Raw genomic sequence first — 23,915 nt, 5'->3', positions numbered from 1 at the left:
TTAGTAGACTCACCCTCCAACACCACTCCAGCAATTTCCCTCCCAACAGGTAGAAATTCTTTCTTCATCTTCATTTCTGATAAAAGCTAAATCACATTCATGGTTAGAACTTTCCTGCCAAGACTCTTAATTATTGCCTACGCTCATAAATTAGGGGCCATAAAGAGAGTAAAGCACTCCGTTTCTTAAAGATGAAAATCTGGTCTTTGATCCAAACATTAAAATAAAAATCCTTCATTCCTCGTTTTAAAAAACAAAAAACAAAAAACACACACTATATAAAAGTTTGTTCCCATTTAAATTAGTTAAAATATATATAGCCAACGTACTGAACAGCAGAACATGTATATCAACAAAAAACAAATTACACCTCTATCCCGATAGAACGCGGTCCTCAGGAGCCAAAAAAAAAATCTTACTGCGTTAAAGGTGAAACCACGTTATATCGAACTTGCTATGGAGGGCTGGGTAGGGAAGGCTATGCCTCCCCAAACAGCCTGGCCCCGCCCTCATCCGACCCCCATCTACTTCCCAGCTCTTGACTGACCCCTCAGAACCCCCAACCCATCCAACCCCCCGCTGCTCTCGGACCGCCCCCCCTCCCAACCCTCTGCCCCTTATCCAACCCCCCAGCCCGGCCCCCTTAACACACCACTCAGAGCAGCGTGTCAGACCTAGACACGCTGCCACCAGGCACCGACTCCAGGGCTGGAGCACCCCCGGAGAAAAAACCAGCAGCCTCCCCTCTACCCCAACTCAGCTCCACCTCCTCCCCGAGCATGCCGCCGCCGCTCTGCTTCTCCCTCCCTCCCTCTCAGGCTTGCCGCAAGTCAGCTGTTTGGCGCAGCAAGCCTGAGAGGGAGGCACGGAGAGAGAAGCGGAACAGCAGTGCACTTGGGGGAGGAGGCAGAGAGGAGGTCAGCCCCCCGGTTACTTGCTGCAGCCCTCCCTGTGCCCCCACCCGCCTCAGCTCACCTCCGCTCCGCCTCCTCCCCTGAGCGTGCCGCCGCTCCGCTTCTCCCCGCTCCCTCCCAGGTTTGCGCAAGCCAGGGAGGAGGGAAAATGCTTTACCACGTTATATCTGAATTCGTGTTATATCGGATTGCGTTATATCGTGGTAGAGGTGTATATTAATTTAGGCTCCTATTTGGGTTTTAGTAAGATTTTTCACATTCAGGTTACATTATTGTTTGTGAGTCTGATCCAACCTTTGCTGACATAGTTGGTTTAGATCCTATACACAAAGCAATATACAAACAGTCATTATAGCTGTCAGACCACCTAGAGGCGTACAGAATCATCACCCAGAAGAGAAGCGATGATTTTATTACTTTATACAATTTAGAACCAACAAGTTGATTCTTCCCAAAAAAATTAGGGGCCAAATTACAGGTACCTTTTAAACACCTGAAGCAGATCAACCACAACAATGAACTAAAATATGGCCACAACCTCAGCTGGTGTAAATCAGCATAGTGCCATTACATCAGCTGATGATCTGGCTTATAGTTTTCAGATAGAAAAAGTAAATTCCCCATGTCCTTATAAAAGTTAAACAAATACCTTTATATCTGTCCAGCTCAGAGCACAGGCTTTAACCTGTATTTTCACATCATTGTCTCTTGCAACAGGAAGATTTTCCTAGGATAAATTTACAGACATTATTGTCTGTAATACAACAAGAATGTGCTAACAGGATGATCGCAAGATCTTGGGAACATTTATATCCAATGAGTCCAATATCCTGACTATAAAATAGTTCAGAAAAGTCAGGAAAAGTCTGTCATATCAAAGGAAAATAGGAAACTAGAGACCATAATGGATTTACATACTGTATATCATCAGATTTTAATTGTGTACTTTTGTGTTATGAACATAATACCACCTTACTAAACCTCACTACTAAGATAACAGGGAAAAAATGTTTTGCCAGCTAACTTTACAAACCTGCATGCTATTCCTTTACATCTGCTAATGTAAGCTAAAGAAAAAGCAAGCAAAATAGAACTATTTTGAAGTAGATGGGGAGAATCTTAAGACTAGAATTTTTTAAGACTCAAGTGTTAGGCCCAGTCCTGCCTCACTTAATCATGAGAGTAGTCACATGCAAGTAGCCCAACTAAAGTCAAAGGAAATATCTGCATGATTAAGGATTACAATTTTAGGCTCCACAAAGGATAGTCACCATATATTACAACAGGAAAAGTTCATTTGTTTAAAAGGTTCATCCCCTCCCATCACATTCCACCCTGGATGTCCTCCTTAGCACCTCAGATTGGAAGTGAAATTCTGGTCCCATTGAAGTCAACAGGAGTTTTGCCATTGCCTTCATTAGGCCTAGGATTTCACTAGAGCATGGATCGGCAACTTTTGGCACGCAGCCCATCACGGAAATCCGCTGGTGGGCCAGGACGGTTAGTTTACCTGCAACGTCCGCAGGTTTGGCCAATCACAGCTCCCACTGGCGAAAGGGGGCGCGGGAAGCGGTGTGGGCTGAGGAATGTGCTTCCTGCAGCTCCCATTGGTCTAGAACAGCAAACCATGGCCAGTGGGAACTGTGATCGGCCAAACCTGCGGATGCTGCAGGTAAACAAACCGGCCCGGCCCGCCAGCGGATTTCCGTGACGGGCCGCATGCCAAAGGTTGCCGATCCCTGCATTAGAGAGTGTTTAAATTTTCCTTAAAATGTTTTTTGCTTTAACTTTTCCCCTGGGCTTATCAATTAGACTGACCTTCAACTTTTTTTTCTGAGGAAGACTGAGCTGAACTTTCTCTGGCTCTTGCTTAGTTACTCAAGATCATCCCACAGCTCCAGGTTGCAAGGCTTTTTGCTAATCTGGGGGAGGAAGATGCCAGCTCAACAACCAAACCGGGTTCTCCCTCTCTGATGTGCAGAGAGCTACTGCTAAGCCACAAAACCATTCAAAAAAGATGAATGTTTAACTGAGTTAGATTATAACTTTTTCTGAAGCCAAAGGGTTTCCAAATAAAGCAAATTTACATATAAAAATACACTAAACTTAGCCTGTAAGCTTTTGGGGCAGGGACTGTCCTTCAGTTAGGTGTGCCTAGCCCAATGGGGCCCTTATTCCTAACTGGGGCCTCTAGTCACTACCACAATACAAACAATGTAGTTTTAAGAGAGATTTATAAAACATAACACTCTCATAAGAGCAAGAAACAGATGAGGTGGTGTATGCCTCTGTGGGGACTCGGATCATGGCGCTCTTCCTCATTATTTGGAGACAACAAGATCATGGGGTGAAGGCCAATGGTGGCCTTTCACCCCTTCCGCCTGTGGCCCCGGCCACGGCCCCACCCCTTTCTGCCCATTCCCCAGGCATGGCCCCGTTCCACCCAGGGACCCTCCCCCATTTTGCCCCCCCCCCCCCCGCAGCCTCCCAACGTGTTTGCTCCTTTCTGCCTCCAACACCACTGTGCCCCCAAGACTGGAGCAGCTCTGTCCCTGGAGCTACAGAGGACAATGAGAGCTCCCCCAACCCTGAGGCCATGGCAGGTAGCAAGAGCTCCTCCAGTCCTGGGCCTTCCCCCGCCATCCCCCACGCTTCTGCAGGGGACCAGGGTCGGGGCACTGGGGCTTCTCCCACCCCACCTGCCCCACACTTCTGCCAGAGAGCAGAGTCGGGACGGGGGATTGCCCTGCAGCTTCTGCTGGGGACAGAGTTGGGGGGTGCTGGGGGCTTCCTCTGCTGCCCTGCGGCTTCTGCCAGAGTTGGGATCCAGGAGGTTTCTGGGGGTTTCTCCTGCTGCACCCACCCAGCGCTGCTGCTGGGGAGCAGGGTCAGGGCACGGGGGTTTCCACTGCCCTGCCTGGTGCTCCTGCTGGGGAGCGAGGTTGCAGCGCCGGGGCTCTAGGCTTCCACCACTCAGAGGCAGATTTTTTCTGGGGGTCCCAGGTACGGGCCCCCATCAGCCCAGTGGCTAATCCACCACTTCTCCTGACATTCCTCTATGCTCCCCCAACATATCCTCACTAGTTGGTGGTCTGTTTTGATGGAGACTGGCTTTCCTTTCCCACAGAAGTTTTACTTTTTAAAATGATTATTTAATTATAATAGTGTTTAAAGACCCCAGTCAGGACCGGCACTCCACTGTAATAGGTGCCGTACAAACATATACAGAGATAGATTTTAAGCTTGTCAGAATGTGGGCTAAATGGGCAAGCAGACAAATAATATAAAAGCAAAACAGTGTATGTTGTTAGTTACTTTTTTAAATTTTTATTTACACTACAACCATCCCTCTATCCAGGTGCCTCAGCTAATATAGTTTGCCACTACTAATCCAATGCAGTAGATTGACGATTCCTATCTAAAATAAATAGTTTCATTTTGACACTTGGATAGTTTTACATGCAGATATGAGAACATAGCTGTGAGAAAGCAAAAAGGATGAAAGATGCTTAATAATTGATCCACATAGGAACATATTCCCTTCTCTCAGCACATGATTAACAGTTCTTCTGTAATCTGAACTCACCCTTTCCTGGAAGACAAATATAATTTCCTCTCCAGATGAATTCTGCTGACAATACAGAGCCTTCATAGTGACCTGAAATAACATACAGAGGAATCTAAAATAACCAAATTTTAATATATGTAGCACTTGTAAATTGATTTAGTAGCAAAGACTACAAGCATTTTTGTTCATCTAGAGCAAAAGTTTAAGATACACAGGAGGATTAGAAAATAACCCTACTCCCAATGAAGTTAATGGTAAGTTTGCTGCTGAATTCAATGGGTGCAGGATCAGTTTCTAAATCGGACAAATACAATGTACACAACAACAGTACTAGTGCAAGATATGAAAACATCAAGCTTGCCTATACTAGAAATATGGGTTGAAGTGAGGTCAGTGTGTACTGACTGACCTAACTACAACCTCTTTCATAGCACAGATGCACTGCAATGCCTTTTACCTTGATTGAACAGGTGAAAGGTTTTGCATTCTTTTGGTGAAATGTGTTGTCTTGCGTGGAAAGGAGGTAGGGTGACCGATGTCCCAATTTTATATTCACAATCCTGATTTTTGGGTCTTTTTCTTATTTAGGCTCCTATTACCCCCCACCCCCTGTCCCGATTTTTCACGTTTGCTGTCTGGACACCCTACAAGGAGGGGAGAAACCTAGGACAAAGATTTCTTTTTCTCTCGCACAGACTGGATCCTACATGTCAGAAGGAATGACCCTCATGTTTGGGAGAATTATTCATGATAAGCACATATTTTTTCAGACTATACACAACTGCCCCAATTCCACAATTCATTGCAAACAGGAATTCTGCTGCGCTTGTGCAGAGCCCCCCAGTGAAATCACAAACGTATCTTCACGCAAGTTAAAAAAAAAAAAAAAGGCATTAAACTCAATGGGACTCCTCATATGTACAGTTATTTAAGTGTACTACTATTCCCAAGATAAGACCCTTAGTCAGTGCAGGGATTTAATGATAAATACTGTCAAATCATACCAATTTCAGAGTGTTAGGTTACCTTTATTATTAAAGCTGGATTTTCAGGGGCGTTGCGCTTCCTGGTTTAAGGGACACCGCTCGGCCGCGGTGCTGCGGCTCTGGTGACACCTGGGGTCTTTCTTAGAGCTCCTGCAATCAGGGGATTACAGCCGCCTCTCAGCCTCCGCTTTTGTTTTGTATTTTAAGTAAATTCCCAACCGTTCGCAGCCCCCAAGGAAAGGCCAGAAAACAGGGACACTGACGGCCCGGAACCCCCCCGGTGTTTGCTGCCGTCTAGAACTGCGGGGGGGGGGGGCTAAGCCCATCCCCTGATTGGGGCGGGTCCGAGTCAGGATTTTTTAACGTGGTGGGGCGATGCCGGGTCTCAACAAAACAGGGACGCGAGCGCGAGCAAGAGCGGGGAGGGGGAGGGCTGGCGCCGCGGGGGGGAGGGGGGGGAGGTGGTGTCACAGACCGGGCCGGTGCGTATCCCGCTCCCCGCCTGGGGCAGCGACGCCCCAACCCCAGGCCCGAGGCAGCCCCCAGTTGCCATGGCAAACCGTGAGTGACTTCCGCCGCTCTCACCTCCGGAGCCCCCGCTCCCGCAAGGACCGCTGCGCAAGCCCCGCCCTCTCACCCTCGCGGCCGCGGACACCCCGAGACTGGTCAGCAGGAGAGACTCGCGATTGGTCACTCGAGGTGAACGGGGCGGGGCCACACCGCGAGCCGTATCCACGGCACCTCGACAGGATCCGCGGAGACCACGATTCCCAGCAGGCCTTACGGCTCTGATCGGACTACAACTCCCAGCATGCAACGCTCCCCCAGTTGTCGGCGTGCTGCTTGAAGGTGCTGACACTGCGGCGCGAGTGCGGGGACATGTCTGTGAATTAAAGCCCAAGCACCGCCTTTTAAGATTCCGTTCATGCAAATTGACACAACCCCGCCCACTGTTGCCCCACCTCCTCTCCCCTGGGAGCGCGTCTGATTGGTCCCCTAATTTATCCTCTAAACAAAAAGAGGGATCCCCACTAGCTCTGTTAGTGGGGGGAGGTCATACAACCCTGTGTCCTGTACATACGAACCTGCTAGTGCGAGGGGGGCGTGGTTTATTTATGATTGGTCGCTCTGCCCTCTCGCTCAGGTTGCCTTTGTCTTGGTGTCAATCTTCGCATTACGATTGGTCAGTATTTGCGTCAATCTTCCTAGCGGGGCGCGTTGCAACTGGGGAGCGCCGAGGGGAGTAGGTCGGTTGCGCCGTAGTACGGTGGCTGTGAGGGTGACACGCTTCCCCCCTCCCCCCGCCCGCCCCGAGAGGGTGGCTCAGGAGGAGGCAGCGGGAGGGGATGGTGTGTATCGCGGAGGCGGTGGCCGCTCCGGCTCCTCCACCGCCCCCCGCCTTCGCTGTGGATCTGACCAGGGCCCCCCGGCCCCCACAGATATGAGGTGAGGGGGCGGCGCGGCCGGGGCCCGGCGAAGGGTCACCCTGGCAAGGAGAGAGCGAGCGGGGCTGGGGGACCGGGGCTCCTGCCGCCTTAGCCCGGAGCCCCGCCGGCCGGCCCGTCTCCTGCCTCCCTCACCCCGGCTCCGTCCGTCCGAGCTCCTCCCGCCTTGTCTGTCCGTGTCCGTGCCCGGCCCCTTCTGCTGTCCCCTCCCTTCCCGGGTTTTGTCCCTGCCCCGCTCCCGCCCCCGCCCGTCGGCGCTGCCCTGCCGCCCCCGGCCACCCGGAGCAGCCCGGCGCTGTCGGCGGCGCTGGGAAGCCGGAGCCGGAGCGGCGCTGGCCCCGGGAGCCAGCGTGTCGGGAAGCGGCCGGGTCCCTGCGTGTGGCTCTGAGGATGCGGTGCGCGCGGGGCGGCGCTGCGGGGCAGGGGTTGGCCGCTGTCTCTGGGGTGTGCCGGTGGCCCACACACCTGGCTGCCCAGCGAGGCTGAGCGGGGAGACCCTGGGTGAGCTGGGCGTGTGCTGGGGGCGCCGGGGGCCCTGCAGCCGCCGCCGCCGCCGGGGCCGGCGTTCCTGTGCGGGGCTGGTGTGAATGGGTCTGTCTGGCGCAGAGACGCGTTTCGGTGGGTGTTGCGGCGCCTGGGGTAATTCGTCACGTCTCTTAAAATATTTTGAGATAGTTATTCAAATCTTGCTGTTATTCCTTTATTTGGAGTTGCGTTTCTGTGGAGAAAGCGAGGAGATGCAATGGAGGGCATTTTGGGAGACAACTCCCTGGTGTCTGATAGAGCCCGCTTGTTTCTGGTATTATGGACATAAATCAAAGCCATCGCTCCTAGAAAGGATCTGTATGTGTGTGTCTGTCTGTAATGTCTAGGAATCTCCATGACATAGGGAAAGGGAGGATACTATTGCAGCCTGCAGGCAGTATAGTGCCCTGTAATGCCTTAGTAATGATTGTGGGATTTTGGATCTCTGTTTCTTTCCTTCCTAACACGGCTGTTACTCTGAAACCTTTCCTTCCTCTTGCCTCTCTTCTGTCCCACCCCCCCCCCCTCCACATTTGCTTCCTGCCCCCTCAACGCACACAGTTCGATGGTGTTAAGTGAAGGAGGAATGCCATCCCTTGTAGCTTGAAAAGGGCACACAACCAATCGGACAAGGGGATGTTGTCAGAGGCTCAGGAAAAAGAAACTTAGATAAGCTATTACCAGCAGGAGAGTGGGGTGGAAGGAGGTATTTTTTCATTCTTTGTGTGTATGTAAAAAGATCTTCTACACTTTCCACAGTATGTATCCGATGAAGTGAGCTGTAGCTCACGAAAGCTTCTGCTTAAATAAATTGGTTAGTCTCTAAGGTGCCACAAGTACTCCTTTTCTTTTTGCGGATACAGACTAACACGGCTGTTACTCTGAAACCTGTTACTAGTGCATGGTCGTTTTCCTGTTCCTTCAGGTCTATTTGTCTTGGATTAGGAGACAACTTTATAGATAACATTTCCTGTGGACGTCTTTTGTTCTGTATCAGCCGCTCTTTTTATTGAAAGGAATGCTTTTGCTATTTAGAAAACAGATTAGCTTCTATGAACTTCTTCGGTCAGTAGGCTATGGATATTATGGTCAGAAACACTTTAGTATTGTTTAGTAATAGCACCAGCAGTATTCCAGAAGTAGCAGTGAAGTATTCATAAAAGCCATTGTTCAGTATTTTCCTTGTTTTTTCTCTTATCCTTTCTCTTGCCAGTTCGTTGAGTACCATTTGTAACAGATGAATGTTTCAAATTGTATTTAAATATTTTAAATATTTAAAGGGTAACATCTGCATAGTTTTAGGTGAATTGTTGAAGTGTGTTTACCAATGTTGTAGTTCTACCTTAGATGTAGGGAAAAAATACAAATAGTTAATATTCTTGGAAGCTCCGCATAATAAATGAGGAACAAAAATGGTTTGCTAGTGTGTGAAATATGTTTTGCTGTTGTTTTCACGTTACCAACAACTTCAGCTTATTTTTTTCTTAGAAGGGTATATTTTTTTTTATAGGTCAGCAGTATTCACAGACTAGTGAAGCAACTGCTAAATTCTTTTTTCCAGTTTAAAAGCAAACCCCCCCCCCCATTTTAGTCTTGTTGGGGAGATGGGAGCATAGGGGAAGGGAATACATGACCACTAGGGTCACATTGCACACAGATGAACAGTTTCTGCTGGGTATTATGCCCAGGCTTTTTGAGTTAGGCAAGCAGCTCTTTCCACATATTGCTTCAGAAATCAAACTTAATTCTTTCAGTTCCTCTGTTCCCTTTACAGTATCCTAATACTTTAATTCAAGATAAGATCTCTTTTAATGCTACATTTTCTTGAGAATTCTCTTAGTAATTGTTCTACAGAACACGGTCTGAAGGTTTAGGAACACGAGAGTTTCATTTCAGAAATGGTTTGTAGTAAAAAGAAAAGGAGGACTTGTGGCACCTTAGAGACTAACCAATTTATTTGAGCATGAGCTTTAAAGCTCATGCTCAAATAAATTGGTTAGTCTCTAAGGTGCCACAAGTCCTCCTTTTCTTTTTGCGAATACAGACTAACATGGCTGTTCCTCTGAAACCGGTTTGTAGTAAGTATCCTGTCTCTTGCCATGTTGGATCCTCTAGGCAAAGACTGTATCTATACTAGTGAACCTACAGTGGCACAGCTCCACTGCTGTAAAATCGCTTGCATAGCCATGTTATGCTGACAGGAGAGAGGTTTTCCGTAGACATAATAAAACTGTGAAAAGAGCGGCAGTAGGTATGTCAACGAGAGAAGTGCCGACATCGCGCTGTGCACCTGAGTGTTTATGCTGGTAAAACTGTCGATCATGGGGGTGTTTTTTCACATCCCTGAGTGACATAGGCTTTGCCCAAGTGGCAGTGCAGACATGGCCTAAATAAATGACATTTCCTCTCCTGTCTCTTAATGTCCCTAATTATGCAATTAGTTTACTGTTGGGTTCAGGAAGAAATCCTCATCTGAGGATTAGTTTATATCCTAAATGATTGTTTAATAGCTCTTGTTGTTGTAGTTGTATCTTTGCTAATGGAATTGCAGATTCTAACTTCAGTTTCTGCAGAATATTCACTGGAGAAGTAAGGCTGTATAGAAGTTTCATTTGCATCATTTAAAAATACCAACCCTAAAATCAGTTAAAATGCCAGCAACAGCACAAAGAAATTTAGAGAAGATCATCACAGGGAGTTACTTCACCTATGAATGTAGAGTTCACACAGCAGTCTGTTAAAGAAGGTACGGAGTTTTAAAAGTTGTATGGAGATGTTCATTTAACAGAACAAATTGTAAACAGATAAAGACTTGTTCATTAGGTGTATTTGGGTCCATCATGTAGAGAGAGGTGGTCAGTATGACAGGGATTGACCTGGATTTGCCAAACTTGTGCTCACCAGATGTGAAGCCTATTGTGATTTGAAATATTACTTCATTATACGTTACTGTTAAAATGGTAAACTGCCAGAGAGTTTGAGTATTTGATTATTGTAGTGAAAAAAGCTGCTGAACTTTTAAATGGTACCTTTTTTTTTCTCCACAACATGAAAGTGGCTGGCAACAATAGGTGACTAGAAATCCTGTGTGTTATAAGATCTAATAGTGCAGTACTTTATTACATTCTGTCTTGCAGTATGCAGAACCAAAACCCAGTGCTTCAAAATAGCATGATGCTTTTTTAAAATAAAAATTTAAGACTGTGGCAAGCCTAAGCCAAACATTTTTGTTGGATAGCAAGTCTGTGTCGAGATATCAAGTGGCTTCTGAGTCACTAATCATAAATGTTAATCTACAATATTTAATTTGATGATTCACCTTCTTGCACAATAAGTATTGTATGGTGCACACAGTTCCTGATTTTGTGCTTAGACATGTAAACCCCATCCAGTTCAGTGGAGGTATTCCTACATGTAAAGTCATGTGCATAAGTGTTTGTAGGATCAGACCATAGACAGTGTTTCTGTGTAGGAATTCATGTTTAGGAAAGTCTGTCTGTGTATACATTCTAGTGGCAGGGTGCATTGTTTGTTGATTTATAAAGATTTTTATCTTCTGGTATTTAAACTTTTATTAGCACTTATATACACATCCAAAAGTGTCTGTACCATCCTCCTTAATCAACATAGAAAATGCCCTTTATCTATATGCAAGAAAAAATGGCTGGAAATTCTGTATATGTAGAGGGGTGAGGGAGAAGGTTCCATGTCATTCCCTAGAGGAAAGATTTTATTACTAATGAATTTTATGCTCTCCCACTGTTTCATCATGGGGGGGACAAGTTTTCCTTTTGAGGTCTGTACAGCAGATTTTGTCTTGAATAGTCTAATCTCCCTACATGCCTGGAATATCAGAATTGAGATTCTCTGTAGATCTGAGTGGAGAATTTTTCCCATTGGTACTTGCTGCCTGAAGGCTTTTTTAGAAGTCTTTGTGTATTTCTGTCATTATGAGAACCTCTGTGTTAGAGTAAACATTTTATTCATGTTTAATGTAGGATTCAGAAATTACTAGTGGCCTTTTAATGCAACTTTGTCTGACACTTCATTTTTTTTTCCCAAAGGTGATGTGGTATTGTTACGCAAGTAGCAGAGCTATCTTTCCTGATATGCTATTAAAGCATAGGACTAGGAATCAGGTTTTATTTAAAATTCTGTCATAGGCTCCCTGTGTGATCTTGGAAATGTTGCTTAACTTTACTGTGCTGCTGTTTTCCCAATCTGTAAAATGGGGCAATGCTTCCCTATCCCACTGGGATGTTGTGAGAATTAACTAATGTTAACGAGACACTCAGTATAGTGGTACACATCACAGAAGTGCCAGTGAATAGATAAAAAAAAAAATCTTTAAATATCTACTCTTGATGGGCAAACACATAATGGTTAGCAGTAAAACTGCAGGAAAAACTCAGTGAAATGGTGCATTCTCAAGTTGGTTTTCTATTATAAAAATGTCATAAGTACATTTACCTATGGAAGTAACATGTCTCTTTATTCAATGTGCTGTCTCTGGGATGGTTGACTTAATTAGTGCTAGTGTCTTTACTGAATTCTTTTTCTTTCCCCTGCAAATCTTGCTTGCCACTAGCTTTCTGTAAGTGTATTAAGTGTGCATAAAATACCTGTGTATGTTTTGTAATTTTAATTGAATGTCTTGGTAATTCACTTTTTGAAACTTATGTCCATGCAGGTACTTCAGAATGACTCTTGTGTTTAACAAGGTGTGTTCTGTCATAGCTCTGTCCATTAATATTCTAGATAAACATTGTGTTAGCTTCAGTTTCTCAGTGAAGTTAATCTTTAGGTTTGGTCTCCTCTTCATCTGGTTTGCTGTAAATAATAAAGGAAGCAAAATTATAAGCTAGTATTTTCTGTTTTCAACAAACTTCTGTTACACAATTTGAGTAATAGCTGTTAATATGCCAGAAGAATAAGCAGGAGGCCTGGATTCGAGCCACAGAATGGTGTGTTCCTTAATTCATTACTTTCTATATGCAGAAAGAACATGCTCTTAAAATGTCTCATGATAAAATTACAACAGTGATTTGCCAGACTGTATATAGTTTGGTAATATTTTCAACAGATATATGTTCTTTAAATAAATCACTCCTGGCTTATTCTATTGGAGACACAAAACAACAAAAGTGGAGTTCATTAACTGGTTACAGTTTGCTGGTACAAATTTCTGGCTAGAGCCAGACATCCTGTAACCTCATATTGTGTGGGCTTCCTGACACAGCTTTGTCAGTTCACTTCAGTTTTTAACTTCTGTGATTCTGGTCCTGGCCTTTTCTGAAAGAAGCAGTTGGATTAAATTGCACAAGATTGTCTGAGTGTTGGATTTGTGTAAATATTTAAGAGCTGTGTTGGGGACATCTAAACCACATTTTTTATTTTCATTAACCTCCCACTGACATCCCCAAACAAGATTGTTGAGACTTAAAGGACAAAAATAAACATTCTGGTTTAGAACTGAAGCTGTATAGATGAGAAGCACAGTCGGGAAAGTAACTGAAATATTTTCCTGATGGATGTTACTGTCTAAATAGACAACCTACTCTAAATTCTCTATTACTGAGGGACAATCTTCACTCATTAATCTATTTTGCTTTTCACAACGAACTCTCTGCACAACTTTTCATGAGGGATGTACCTGAGTATTTGGATTCTAATATCTAAACTGTATTGTTAAAATTATAGTAACCAAAAATTTGGGTTATTGCTGATTATGCACTATAGGTATCTTACGACTTTTAAAACAAACTCTGTATTTGTGGATAATCTAAGCACTAGAACCAGATGTACGGACACTCTTTTCTTATCCTGTGTTCTATATAATTTTTTTAACATTATCTTTAATTAAAGGGTTTATCAAGATAAAGATGTGAACTAATGCAGAAAACAGATTTCTAACTTCTCAGCAGAATTGACAGCAGAAATTCTTGAACTGACCATTGTAGTAGAATTTGGAGACCACTACATTTGGGAACCTCAGAAACAAATGCTGTTTTTAGTCTGGTTTTTAGTCTGCTGAACCACAATTGACTTAAAATGAGTACTAGTTTTGCTACACTTTCAGATAATAAATACACAAGTAACTCAAACTACTACATTCCTAGTGAGATCCTGGAAGCAATGTAAGAAACATCCCTGTGCAAGTTATGTTGGATATTAAGAACCTATATTTGTTTTATGATGGAATTACAGGTCCCTCAGTTAAGCACTCAGAAATCAGAAAATTATAATGCTGAGGTTGCATATGCATAACCCATTATTCATATGCATTATGATTGTCTTATATTGTTATGCTATTTCTCAAATACAATTAATAAAGGCGCTAAAACCTAAATACCCATGCATGCAAGAATGGAAGCTAATACAGTCTTCATTGACTTAGTTTTTAGATAAACTACCTTCTCTGCGAGGTATATTAATTTTGACAGCTATCATGTACGTCATTTTTTCATTTATGTTCCTCCTTAGATACTCAAAGAAGGAGGCAGTTTACTAGGAAGCTAATTACATCCATACAGCACAGAACAGCCTTTCTTAAGTGCACACTTCAGAAGATTATCAAAGTAGTTGTGCAAACGGAGCTGCATAGGTGACTTTCAAAGGTTAAAGCCAATTTTTGCTGGAACACAGACACTTTATCAACCAGGGCTATTTCCATATCAAGCTTAGCTTACTATCCATGGCTGCTTCAGCTGTAGAGCTCTTTCAAAAGTCTTAATTATCTTTATAATGGGAATGTCTAATAGGATTTTTCTCTCTCCCTTATTCTGCCACTAATATTGTATGTAAACAGCTGAGAATTTTTTTTCCAAATTTAAAAAAAAATCTCAGAGCAGAGATGAAATCAAGAAAATCTTGACCTCCATGGTGATCACTTTGTAAAGCAAATAGCAACTATGAATGTGTGTTAGGATGGAAATTCTCATGTAAACTCAACTACAGTGTTTGCTGCATCTCTTGCTATAATAACCAATAATCATGATTTAACCTCTTCCACTAACTTGTTACATAATATACTCTTGATCTTATGATAGTCCCATTGTCGGTCACAACATCAGAGAAATCCACTTAGAAAACATGAAAATGAAAGAGAATTGTATCCTAATGAACAGTCTTGCCCCCTACCCCCCCAAAAATCTCTTGCTTCATAAATAGTGTTTGCATCAATACATTATAGCACTTCCCCCCCCCATGTGAAACTGAGTTCTAGAACCTTCGTGTTTGTATATTAATTGATGAATGATTGAATCTCTGCAGATTCCATGTAACAATCCACTCAAATTTTGATATTGCTTCTTCATCTCTTTTAATCAAAGCCTTTTAGAATAAGTAACAGTAGCAAATGTAACAAGATTTAAGTGGTAGTGAAGTGCTTTGAGTAGCAGTTAGGAGCTAGAATATTCTTAAGTACAACTTGAAATATACAAGTTTCAGATGTAGACTGTATTCAATTTCTACACTAATTAAAATATGGTGGTTTGTAATATCCTAAAGATAAATTTTTATAGGTCATTCACAGTATCCTATTCTGCATAAAAATAAAAATAGAAAAGATTTATTCAATTACCCAGTCCATTATATTAAACAGTGTTTAGATTAATTTGCTGTGTTAATCCCTGATCCCGCAAGCTACTCCTGATGGATGTGTGCTTGCACCATGTAGAGCCTGAAGTCAGTGGAGATATGTGCCAGTGGATGTGTCCACCTGTGGAGAGACCATTGCAGGATCAGGGACTTAAACACTGTATATAGATGCTATATGAACTTCTACAGTAAGTAAGGTGAACTTCTAGCTGAACTGTCTGGATTCTATTTTAAGCAGAAGAGATGTGGTTAAAATCCATTCTCTCCTTTGCTCTGATGCCTGCAAAGTACTTCTCAGCTGATTTGTTGAGATGACTGCCATTATGCTGACCAATACAGTTAGGCTGTTTCCTTGTGCTCCCTCTGTCTGTATCTGTGTTTTCTCTTGTTAAACTTTTGATGCCTAAAATCTTTAGGACAAGGACTGACTTTCATTCATTCTCTTTGTACATTGCCTATTTCAGTGAGGACCTGGTCCATGACTGAGACTTCTAGGGATTACTGCCATAGCAATACATTTGTAAAGCACTCTTGAACTTCTCAGGATAAAAGCTACTGTAACGTTATATTTTTCCTTCTGTATCAACTTATGGGAAGTTTTATTAATTTATTAACATAACAGGAACAGCTAGTTAGACTTTAGTGTATTAAAGTCCAGTTTTTGCTAAAGCCTTTAAAGACTTCAGGCATACTATTTAAATTCCTCTTTTTTAAAAAAAATATCTGATCCACTCTTGATGTTCATAAGGACCTTTTCAGGAAGAAAGAAAAGAGTGTACACACACAGTGCTTTCCAATGCACAAAGTAAACTAGGGGGGAAAACGTGCAAACTCTTTCCAGTTATCAGAAGTGTTTTTCGGGGGTGTGTGTGTGTGTGTGTTCAAGTTGTCCCTTTTTAAAATGCAATAATCTGTTTAATGCCAGACCCTTTGTTCTATTCAGCTTGCTCAGATTGCAAACCTGTTTGCATATTGAACTGGAAAGAACATAATGGAAATGTTTCTGTTGGGATTAAGTACTATGGGAAAAGCTTTTGCAGAAATTCAAAAGAACTCTGCTTGTTGAACACTTTGTTTTAATTGTTTTATACAGGGGAGTTGCATCATGTGCACATTTAACTTACGTGAATTCAACTATACACTCTCGGCAAAAAAAAAAAGAAAAATAACAAGATACCTGTAAATAATGCGGGCGATTCCACCCACCATTCCACTCAATGAGCTTATGCCCCGGAGTGAGCCTGCCACTGCCCACCCCAGCACCAGCAGGGGTCCTGGGACTGCCCTACTGCCTCCTGGCCCAAGTTTTAGTTAGGGGTATATATTAAAAGTCATGGACAGGTCACAGGCTATGAATTTTTGTTTACTGTCCATGACCTGTCCATGACTTTTACTAAAAATATTCATGACTAAAACGTAGCCTTAATTAAAGTGAATCACTTACATTGTAAACCCCTCTAGAGAGGTACCGTCCCCTAGGGTGGTTGGCTCATACTGGGTTTCCAGAGACTAGAAAGGCAAAGAAAATTTGTCTGAAAAATGCTGCATTTAAACTGACTTGGGGCCTTTTTCCTGATCTAGAAAATGGACTTCTCTTCAAGGTGGGAGAGGCAATCCTTGCAGAAGGGATGGAAGGACTTGACCTACTAGGGCCCCATAAGACTGATGGGTGATCCCTGGTAAGCTTTCAGCATGTGTATAGAAACTTACTGTTTTTTTTATGTTTTCTCTGTAATGCTTTTACCTTAAGAATAAGTGTATTTGCTTAGAAAGAGCTGTGTAGTAACTTGTAACTGCTGGCAATACACTGTTCATAGCCCTTGGAGAGAAAGCAAAGCACAGGCTCTGGCCTTTAGGCAATTTGGTTGCTGGGGATAGCTCAGTATATGGGAGAGAGCTGTGCAGCCTTAAAACACCACCACCTCCTGCACTCAGAAGGGAGTGGAACAAGGGTCCCTACCCAGAGACAGGTGACGGCAGGAGAACTGAATGGGTACTCCTGGAGCAGACCTACTTGGAATGGGAACTTCTGGAGTCATTAGTCATCCTCTTGTAAAGCCTCTATCCACAGCTGAACGTTGAGTCATCTGGCCCACCGCAATAACTGGAATCTACTCTTGAAGTATTTCATATATTTGTGTCAAACATCCCAGTGCTGACTTTAACAAGTTGTTTGCTGCGTCAACACACAGGTCTGATTCAGTCTCTCTCTCAAAGTACATTTGATGCTGCTATTAGACATTTAAATCATACAAAACTGCAGAAAATTACAATCTGCCGTAGATGGCATGATTAGCATAGCAACTTGTTTGTATGTTTTTTGGGGGAGAGGGGGGAGTTTAAGCACTAAAAGGCTAAAATAGTATCCCAAGCTGCTGACAGTTACACCAAGTTCTTTTTATTTTTTTTCAAAATCTCATTACAGTGCTAAATTTGATGGGTGAATTTAGTATTTTAATTTTTTCTCCTTTTTGTTTCAGAATAGTTTAAAAAAAATAAAAATAGATGGAGGGCTTTACTAAGGCACTGGATCAGAACTCATTTATTGTGGATGTTTGCAGTGCAAACAGATATCACTAAGAAAATGGGCTTGGGTGGATTTACTTAGTGATATCTGTTTGAGACAGATCTTCTTTTTAACTTTGTACTCAATAGTGCAGCTTGATTTCCTTTTGGAAAAGTTCTGGTAAGGTTTAGTTTTAATCTTGTCTAGTGCACAAGACTTGTCCAGTGGGTGGGGGAGGGGAAAGATGGGTAAGGAGGCTTATGGAGAATGTTAGTGAAAATATGAGCTGATTAGTAGTTGCAATCATATGGGTAATTAAATCTGGTTCATTAATACTTAGGAATCCTAAATCTGCATTTGAAACTTGTCACTACCATAGGCACTGAAGGAAACCAGTTGTATGTATGGTCAGCTATAAGACTTATTATGGGCTTGTTGCAAAACATGTTTTGTCGTCTTAAAATAAACAAGTGAATAACTTGTATTACCACTTTGTGCCTCTAACTTCAGCTCTCAGCCTGGCAATAAAAGGGTCTTGGCATAATTTCTTAAAAAGCTTCCATGGTCCTCTCCAGTCGCTTTGTGGCGGTTTAGTGCAAATAGTTCTAAGAGTGCCCACAAAATCAGATGCTAGCTTCAAACTCGTAACTGAAGATCCTTCACACAAGATGGATCAAACCTGCCATTCTGGTCAGATAAACATTGAGTTACTACTTGAGTAACTGGCACCTGCACCAATGGTAATTGACCACTAAGTCAATTACTCTTCAGCCAGTAGATTTTAAACTTCTCTTGAGAAACTAACTAAAAAACAAAACCCACTACCTTCAATAAAATCAAGCCCAAGTGGATCATCTGCTGGAAATCAAAGCTACTGTTTCAATCTCTAGTTTCAGAAATATTCTTGGGTATTTTACTCCATCAATTTTGTGGGTCTTAGATAGTATACCACCTGACCTAGTGAAGGCAGCAAAAACTGATTCTGAACTGATGCAGGGGGAAGAATGGGGGAAGTAACTGGACTGAAGAACAGTCTCACTGGTAAAGGATTGTTCTTTGTATCGGACATCATGTACTAGTGTCTGACTCTTCACCTGTTAGAAAGGAAAGTATTTCCTTTCTTACAGGGCTATGAAGGTTTTGACAAATGGTCCTCTAGTTGAGAAACAAGTGGCAGTGTTGGGAAACCTGAATTAGTCATCAAAGGGAATGGAGAAAGTTTGATAACAAGCAATTTTTTGGTTCTACAGTAGTACTTTTGGTATATGGTATCTGAAAAAATGCCTGACTCTGGAAGAATCACTGGGAACATTAGTCAACTGCCCAGACCAGGGCTATTAGTTTTAAGATACTGTGAGAGAACAATAGAAAAGCTTGAAAATGTTTTGGGAAAAGTCTTTAAAACTGATCTTAAGCCTAATTTGAGTTTTTGCTCTAATGCATGGCCGTGGAGACCCATTCTATAAGGTGCAATTTACACCTTAGTTGTCCGAGTGAAATGTGGGGAAAGTCTGAGGTCAAGAAGGAGATCTTGGGTCAGGTGTTCCACCTTCTGAAAGCATAGGATTTTCCTTCTAGAATCCTGATGGTCATTGGGTCCATTTTCTAGGGTTGAAAGGCTTAGTTGGGGTGCTTGCAGGCCTGTGGCAGAGAGGCCATGTGTAAGGGACTGCGGAAGACTCTGTTACAGCCTAGCTAGGGGAAAACAGCTTTCTCGCGCCGATGGTCATTGTAGGATACAGAGAACCGGCTGTAACCAGCCCTTGGCCGGTTTCAATCGCCGCATATGGCCCTTTGCCAGTTAGAGGAAAACCCCTTAGGAAAGTACCTGATTATATATTCATGATATGTTAATGTGTAGTGCTTTTTCACTGCTTGTTGTCCGCCCCTTCGTCGGACTCCACCCCAGACATAGCTCCGGTGTACTGGGTTCCCCGCATCCGTGACAGCAATGCTTGGTGTCCCCGTTGCAGGCGTGTCACTTACTTTCAATAAAGCCAATAACTCGCTACTTTGCTGCGCATAGGCCTCATTCTTCCGGAGCATTCCTGCTAGGCCTTTTAGTGCCCAGAACACCATGTTTTAGTATACAGATGCACATCAATGTGCTTGAGACAGAGGCAATCCAGAAAACTTTAAAGGAATTCATACAGTGCAGGGACATCCTGGTAAAATTGTTCTTTTCCTCCTCTACATTTATTGTTACATCACCATCACAGTACCAGAAGTGCTTCACTGAAAGAGTAACATCTGGTAGGCAAAATGGCTATGCCAGATGTGTGCCCTTACTTTGGGAAGACCCTGTTACATTGTATCTTGAAGTCCTCTTGTGCCCATAGCTTCACCTGTCTCTAGATCTGTCTTGTCTTCGGGAGTAATTCCAAACTGTCCTAGTTCTATGATAGTTCTTAAAACTTCAGTGGATATCTTTTTATCTATCTTGGGTGCAGAGACTAACATACTCTTCCCTCCCTCCCTGAAAAGGTAAACTTGTTGGGAAGGTGTTTGGAACTTGTGTTCATATCATTTTGGTTTGAAAAATATTTTGGCAGCATCTTGCTTTGAAGCATTATGGCTTTTTGGATAAAGTCAATGATTTTGGCAAAGTAATGGTAAATGTACTAAGCGCTCTTTCTCTCTCTTCCCCTCACCCTAATCTGGGGCAAGAAGCCAGGGGGATCTCTATTACTATTTTTCAATGGCTTATACTAACAGTGCAATAGGTGGATACTATGACCCTGGGCAGTCTGAATTTGGTTACTCATATTTCTGGCGGGACTACAGCATTTTAGTATTATGGCTTACTTTCTCTTACACCTCTAGATGATTTGTCTGTAAATTTAATTGTTTTAGCATTGTAGGAACACTCATTCCACAGTTAAGGTTGGAACTGGGTTTCTGTTTTAAGCTTGACATTTAATGTTGCTGTAAAAAACAACAGTCACATCTGCCTTAGAATTGGTAGGTATCATATATATGGTAGATTCCTTCCCTGCTTCTTGAAGTGAATGTCCATGCTAACAAAGGGGATCAAGAAAGACCGCTCAGGTGTTACTGATAGCACCCTACTGGTTGAGAAGGCTGTCTTTTTGTTTGTTTTTTGTTTTTGTGGATCTGATCAGCATGTCCACAAGCAAACCTGTTTTCCTGTTTATACAGAGAGTATCTCTCCCCAGGCCAAACCTATCACTAGAATCCAGATGGGCTAAACCTGAGTTCTTTAAATGAGAAGAGTATTTGTACAGATTATAAACACGATCAATAATTTGGGGTTCAGGATATGGGCAAGATTGTCCGCGTACCTCATCTTTAGCTATCCTTCTAGAATTCCTTTAAGATGGCCTACCACTTGGAATAGCTGATTTAACCAGTACCCTTCAAACTGCAAGCAAAAGAACTAAGCACACACCTGACTCCACACTAAGGAGCCATTCAGGCAGTATATTTTGTCACAAAATAGAATAGTGCAAATTATTGTCACCTTACAGACATTAAAAGAAAAGGAGTACTTGTGGCACCTTAGAGACTAACCAATTTATTTGAGCATAAGCTTTTGTGAGCTACAGCTCACTTCATCGGATCCAATGGATAAAGGATAAAGGATAAAAAGGATAAAAAAGGATTAAGCAATGATTGCCATGTCAGAAGCTGCAGGTTTTTGTGAGGTTAATAATTTAAGACCCTATTTCTGTTTTTGTTTTAGTCTATTCAAAACAGAGATAAAGGTGCATTTTCTAGTATTCAAATTTCCAGACACGTAGGCAAAGCTTGAGAACCATAGGTTAGAGCACACATCCTGCATGTTTGTTTTAGTCCCCTCTTTAACTTCTGTCATATTCATGCTTTTTGTTCTTGAACCCTGAAGAATACTGGCTTAATCATCATAATTAAAGTGAGATTTGTCTGCATGAACTGAAGTAAAAACCTGAACTGTTGCCACGTATCAAAAATCTTGTAGCTTAATACCGTTGTCACTGACCTCTCACTGTAAAAAGTGAGCGTGAGTAAATGGCCTAAAAGATGTCCATGCATCTCTTGGCAATGCTCTTTGGCAGGCCTTACTGAGGATTACTTGCTGCTGCTTTTTTTTTTTTTCCTCTGTAAACATATGCTGGAAAAAATTCTAGTGAACAATTTGAAGGAGTGTTGTTGTACCAAAACAAGGTTTTGCATTTAAAGGAACACTGTCTGAAACACTGTTTCTAAAACTGATACACCCAAGGGCTAAGCAAATGAGAAATAAAACCTGTTTGCATAGCAAATCTTGTCACCATATATGCAATTTTTTTGCTAGCATTTGAGAAAGGGGGCATTTACTTGTTTTCCCCTGGTTTGTGTACACTAATGTGGTAACATAAGTATACTTGTACTGCTTTGGAAACCTACATGTATCTGTATAGATCCATGCCTTAAAGGAACCAGTAACTGATATAATCAGAGAGCTATTGTAGCTTTAGAAATGTTAATATTGTATTAAATTTGTGTTTGAATGTTGTGACTTTTTTTTTAAAGGGAAAATATGCAGATTGTCTAACAATAATGGCCTTGTGATTCTTGCCCTGCCCCAATTCTATCTCTTCATGGTATCTGGTGTGATGGTTGACCATAGGTAGGCTTGGCAGAGGTGGAGGGTTTTTTTGCAGTTTATTTTTAAGAATTTTTTAATTGATTTTAAATTTTCAGTTTTGAGAAATTATGGGGAGCAGTGTCAGATAATTATTTAACAAGTAGATGTTGAGATTTGAACAGTTAAGCTGCATAACTGTTAAAACACACATTGTCAACATCACATGTCAAAATATGCAAAGTAAAGATATCCTTAAATCAAACTCTTAAGTTCTCAAGCAGCATTTTTCTTACAATGCTTATCTGTATATTTTTATGGAAATATTTTGTGTATGTGTGTGGTGAAATTATCAAGATGTACCAATAAAAATCAAATTCTTTCAAACCGAATTTTAGGTTCTAAACAGCATGTAGCTAGCTAAAAACTGCCAGTATGGTCAGAGCACTTGGCCTATGTATATTTTTATCATGGCCATATTAGTTATACAGTGTATATGTCTGTCTGATTCAGAACCCATTGTAACCTATATGTATGGCATCAGAAGACCCTTGAACATGATTTCTTATTGTTTTAAAGGCAAGCTCATCTTGAGGCCTACAAAAGTTCATACTCTCTTCTCTGTAGCTATAAATTCAACTTTTACTCCAAAGAGCCTATTATTTCATTGTGTTGCTACAGTTGTTTATAGTGCACAGTGTTAAATTCAGACTTCCTGAGGTAAGTGGGCGTCAAATTAGAGATGCTGTCAAGTTCTTGAGGTCTGTCACTTGATCTGCTGTTTGTATAAGACTAACAGTTTGCAGTGTTGCCAACTCAAGATTTTGTAGTAATTGTTATGATATATAATATTTTACTTAAAATCCCAGCTTCTTGAGACAAGTGACTATATGAAAATATTAGCTTTCAATGTAACAATTTTTTCTAGTCCAGTGGTTCTCAAACTGTGGGTTGGGACCCCAAAGTGGGTCACGACCCTGTTTTAATGCAATCGCCAGGGCTGGCACTAGTCTTGCTGGGTGGGGCCTGAGGCCAAAGCCCGAGCCCCACCACGCAGGGCCAAAGCCTGAGGGCTTCAGCCTTGTGCAGCGGGGTTCAGGTTATAGGCACCCTCCTGAGGCTGAAGCCCTTGGGCTTCAGATTTGGTCTCTCCGCCCAGGGTGACGGGGCTCAGGCTTCAGTCCCCACTCCTAGAGTCGTGTAGTAATTTTTGTTGTCAGAAGGGGGTTGTGGTGCAATGAAGTTTGAGAATCCCATGTGTAGTCCATGTGGTTGCAGAGGAAAAAAATCGAAAATGTGACCCAAATGCCTCCTAAAATCTCAAATCAACAAAAAAAGAATTACAAAAATTGTTAGTCATGAGATTCTTAAGCCAGTCTTGTGATTCTATGGGACCTGATTCATGATTTTTGAGCACTTGGGGTTGGCAATACTGACTCTATGTTGTACTATGGTATTACAGAGTTAGCCAGCTAGCATGAGTTGAGAAATTAGCTTGCCTGTGTAACTCCGCTCTGCCTTGCCAATAATACTGTTTTCTTATCTATTCCCCCCAACTACATCCATTCATTTTTTCCATGTTGTACCCAATGAAGAACACACCCTCCAAGACACTATCCTCCATTCATGTCTCAAGACTTGCTCCTTCAGTGGTGCCCACAAGAAGTGAACTAACTCTTTAAAAAAAACACTTCTAATTGAATCACTAAGATGTGCACTTAACAAAGCTAAATAATTGTGATCTTGTTGTAACCCTTCTCCACCCTCACTCTTTTACTGTGAGTTGCTTCCCTCCATAATGTCCTATA

At 42.4% G+C, this 23,915-nt stretch overlaps 2 protein-coding genes across 15 annotated transcripts in view; one reads left to right on the top strand and one right to left on the bottom strand.

The window, feature by feature from the left end:
- Positions 1-6,348, bottom strand: part of CRYZL1 (crystallin zeta like 1) — a 31,521-nt gene extending 25,173 nt beyond the window's left edge. For 2 of the 9 annotated variants that reach the window (XM_048867681.1, XM_048867728.1), the window contains exons 1-3: positions 4,501-4,584; positions 1,564-1,641; positions 14-86 (exon numbers count right to left, since the gene is read on the bottom strand). In XM_048867681.1, the coding sequence (XP_048723638.1) occupies positions 14-86; positions 1,564-1,641; positions 4,501-4,584 (235 nt within the window). Of the gene's footprint in view, positions 1-13; positions 87-1,563; positions 1,642-4,500; positions 4,585-5,508; positions 5,910-6,053 lie in introns of those variants that run through there. The other 7 variants (XM_048867708.2, XM_048867688.2, XR_012670209.1 and 4 more) reach the window with 7 other exon arrangements.
- A 376-nt stretch (positions 6,349-6,724) lies between these two features.
- ITSN1 (intersectin 1) overlaps positions 6,725-23,915 on the top strand; it is a 226,228-nt gene continuing 209,037 nt past the window's right edge. For 2 of the 6 annotated variants that reach the window (XM_075132970.1, XM_048867649.2), the window contains exon 1: positions 6,725-6,914. The gene's annotated coding sequence lies outside the window, so the exon portion shown is untranslated. Of the gene's footprint in view, positions 6,915-7,341; positions 7,415-7,469; positions 7,532-16,618; positions 16,717-23,915 lie in introns of those variants that run through there. The other 4 variants (XM_075132962.1, XM_075132973.1, XM_075132964.1 and 1 more) reach the window with 4 other exon arrangements.

Source organism: Caretta caretta, chromosome 1, assembly GCF_965140235.1.
Source record: "Caretta caretta isolate rCarCar2 chromosome 1, rCarCar1.hap1, whole genome shotgun sequence".
NCBI classification, from domain to species: Eukaryota; Metazoa; Chordata; order Testudines; family Cheloniidae; genus Caretta; species Caretta caretta.
Note: the sequence above shows the minus strand (reverse complement) of the source record. Positions and strands in the feature narration are given on the sequence as shown.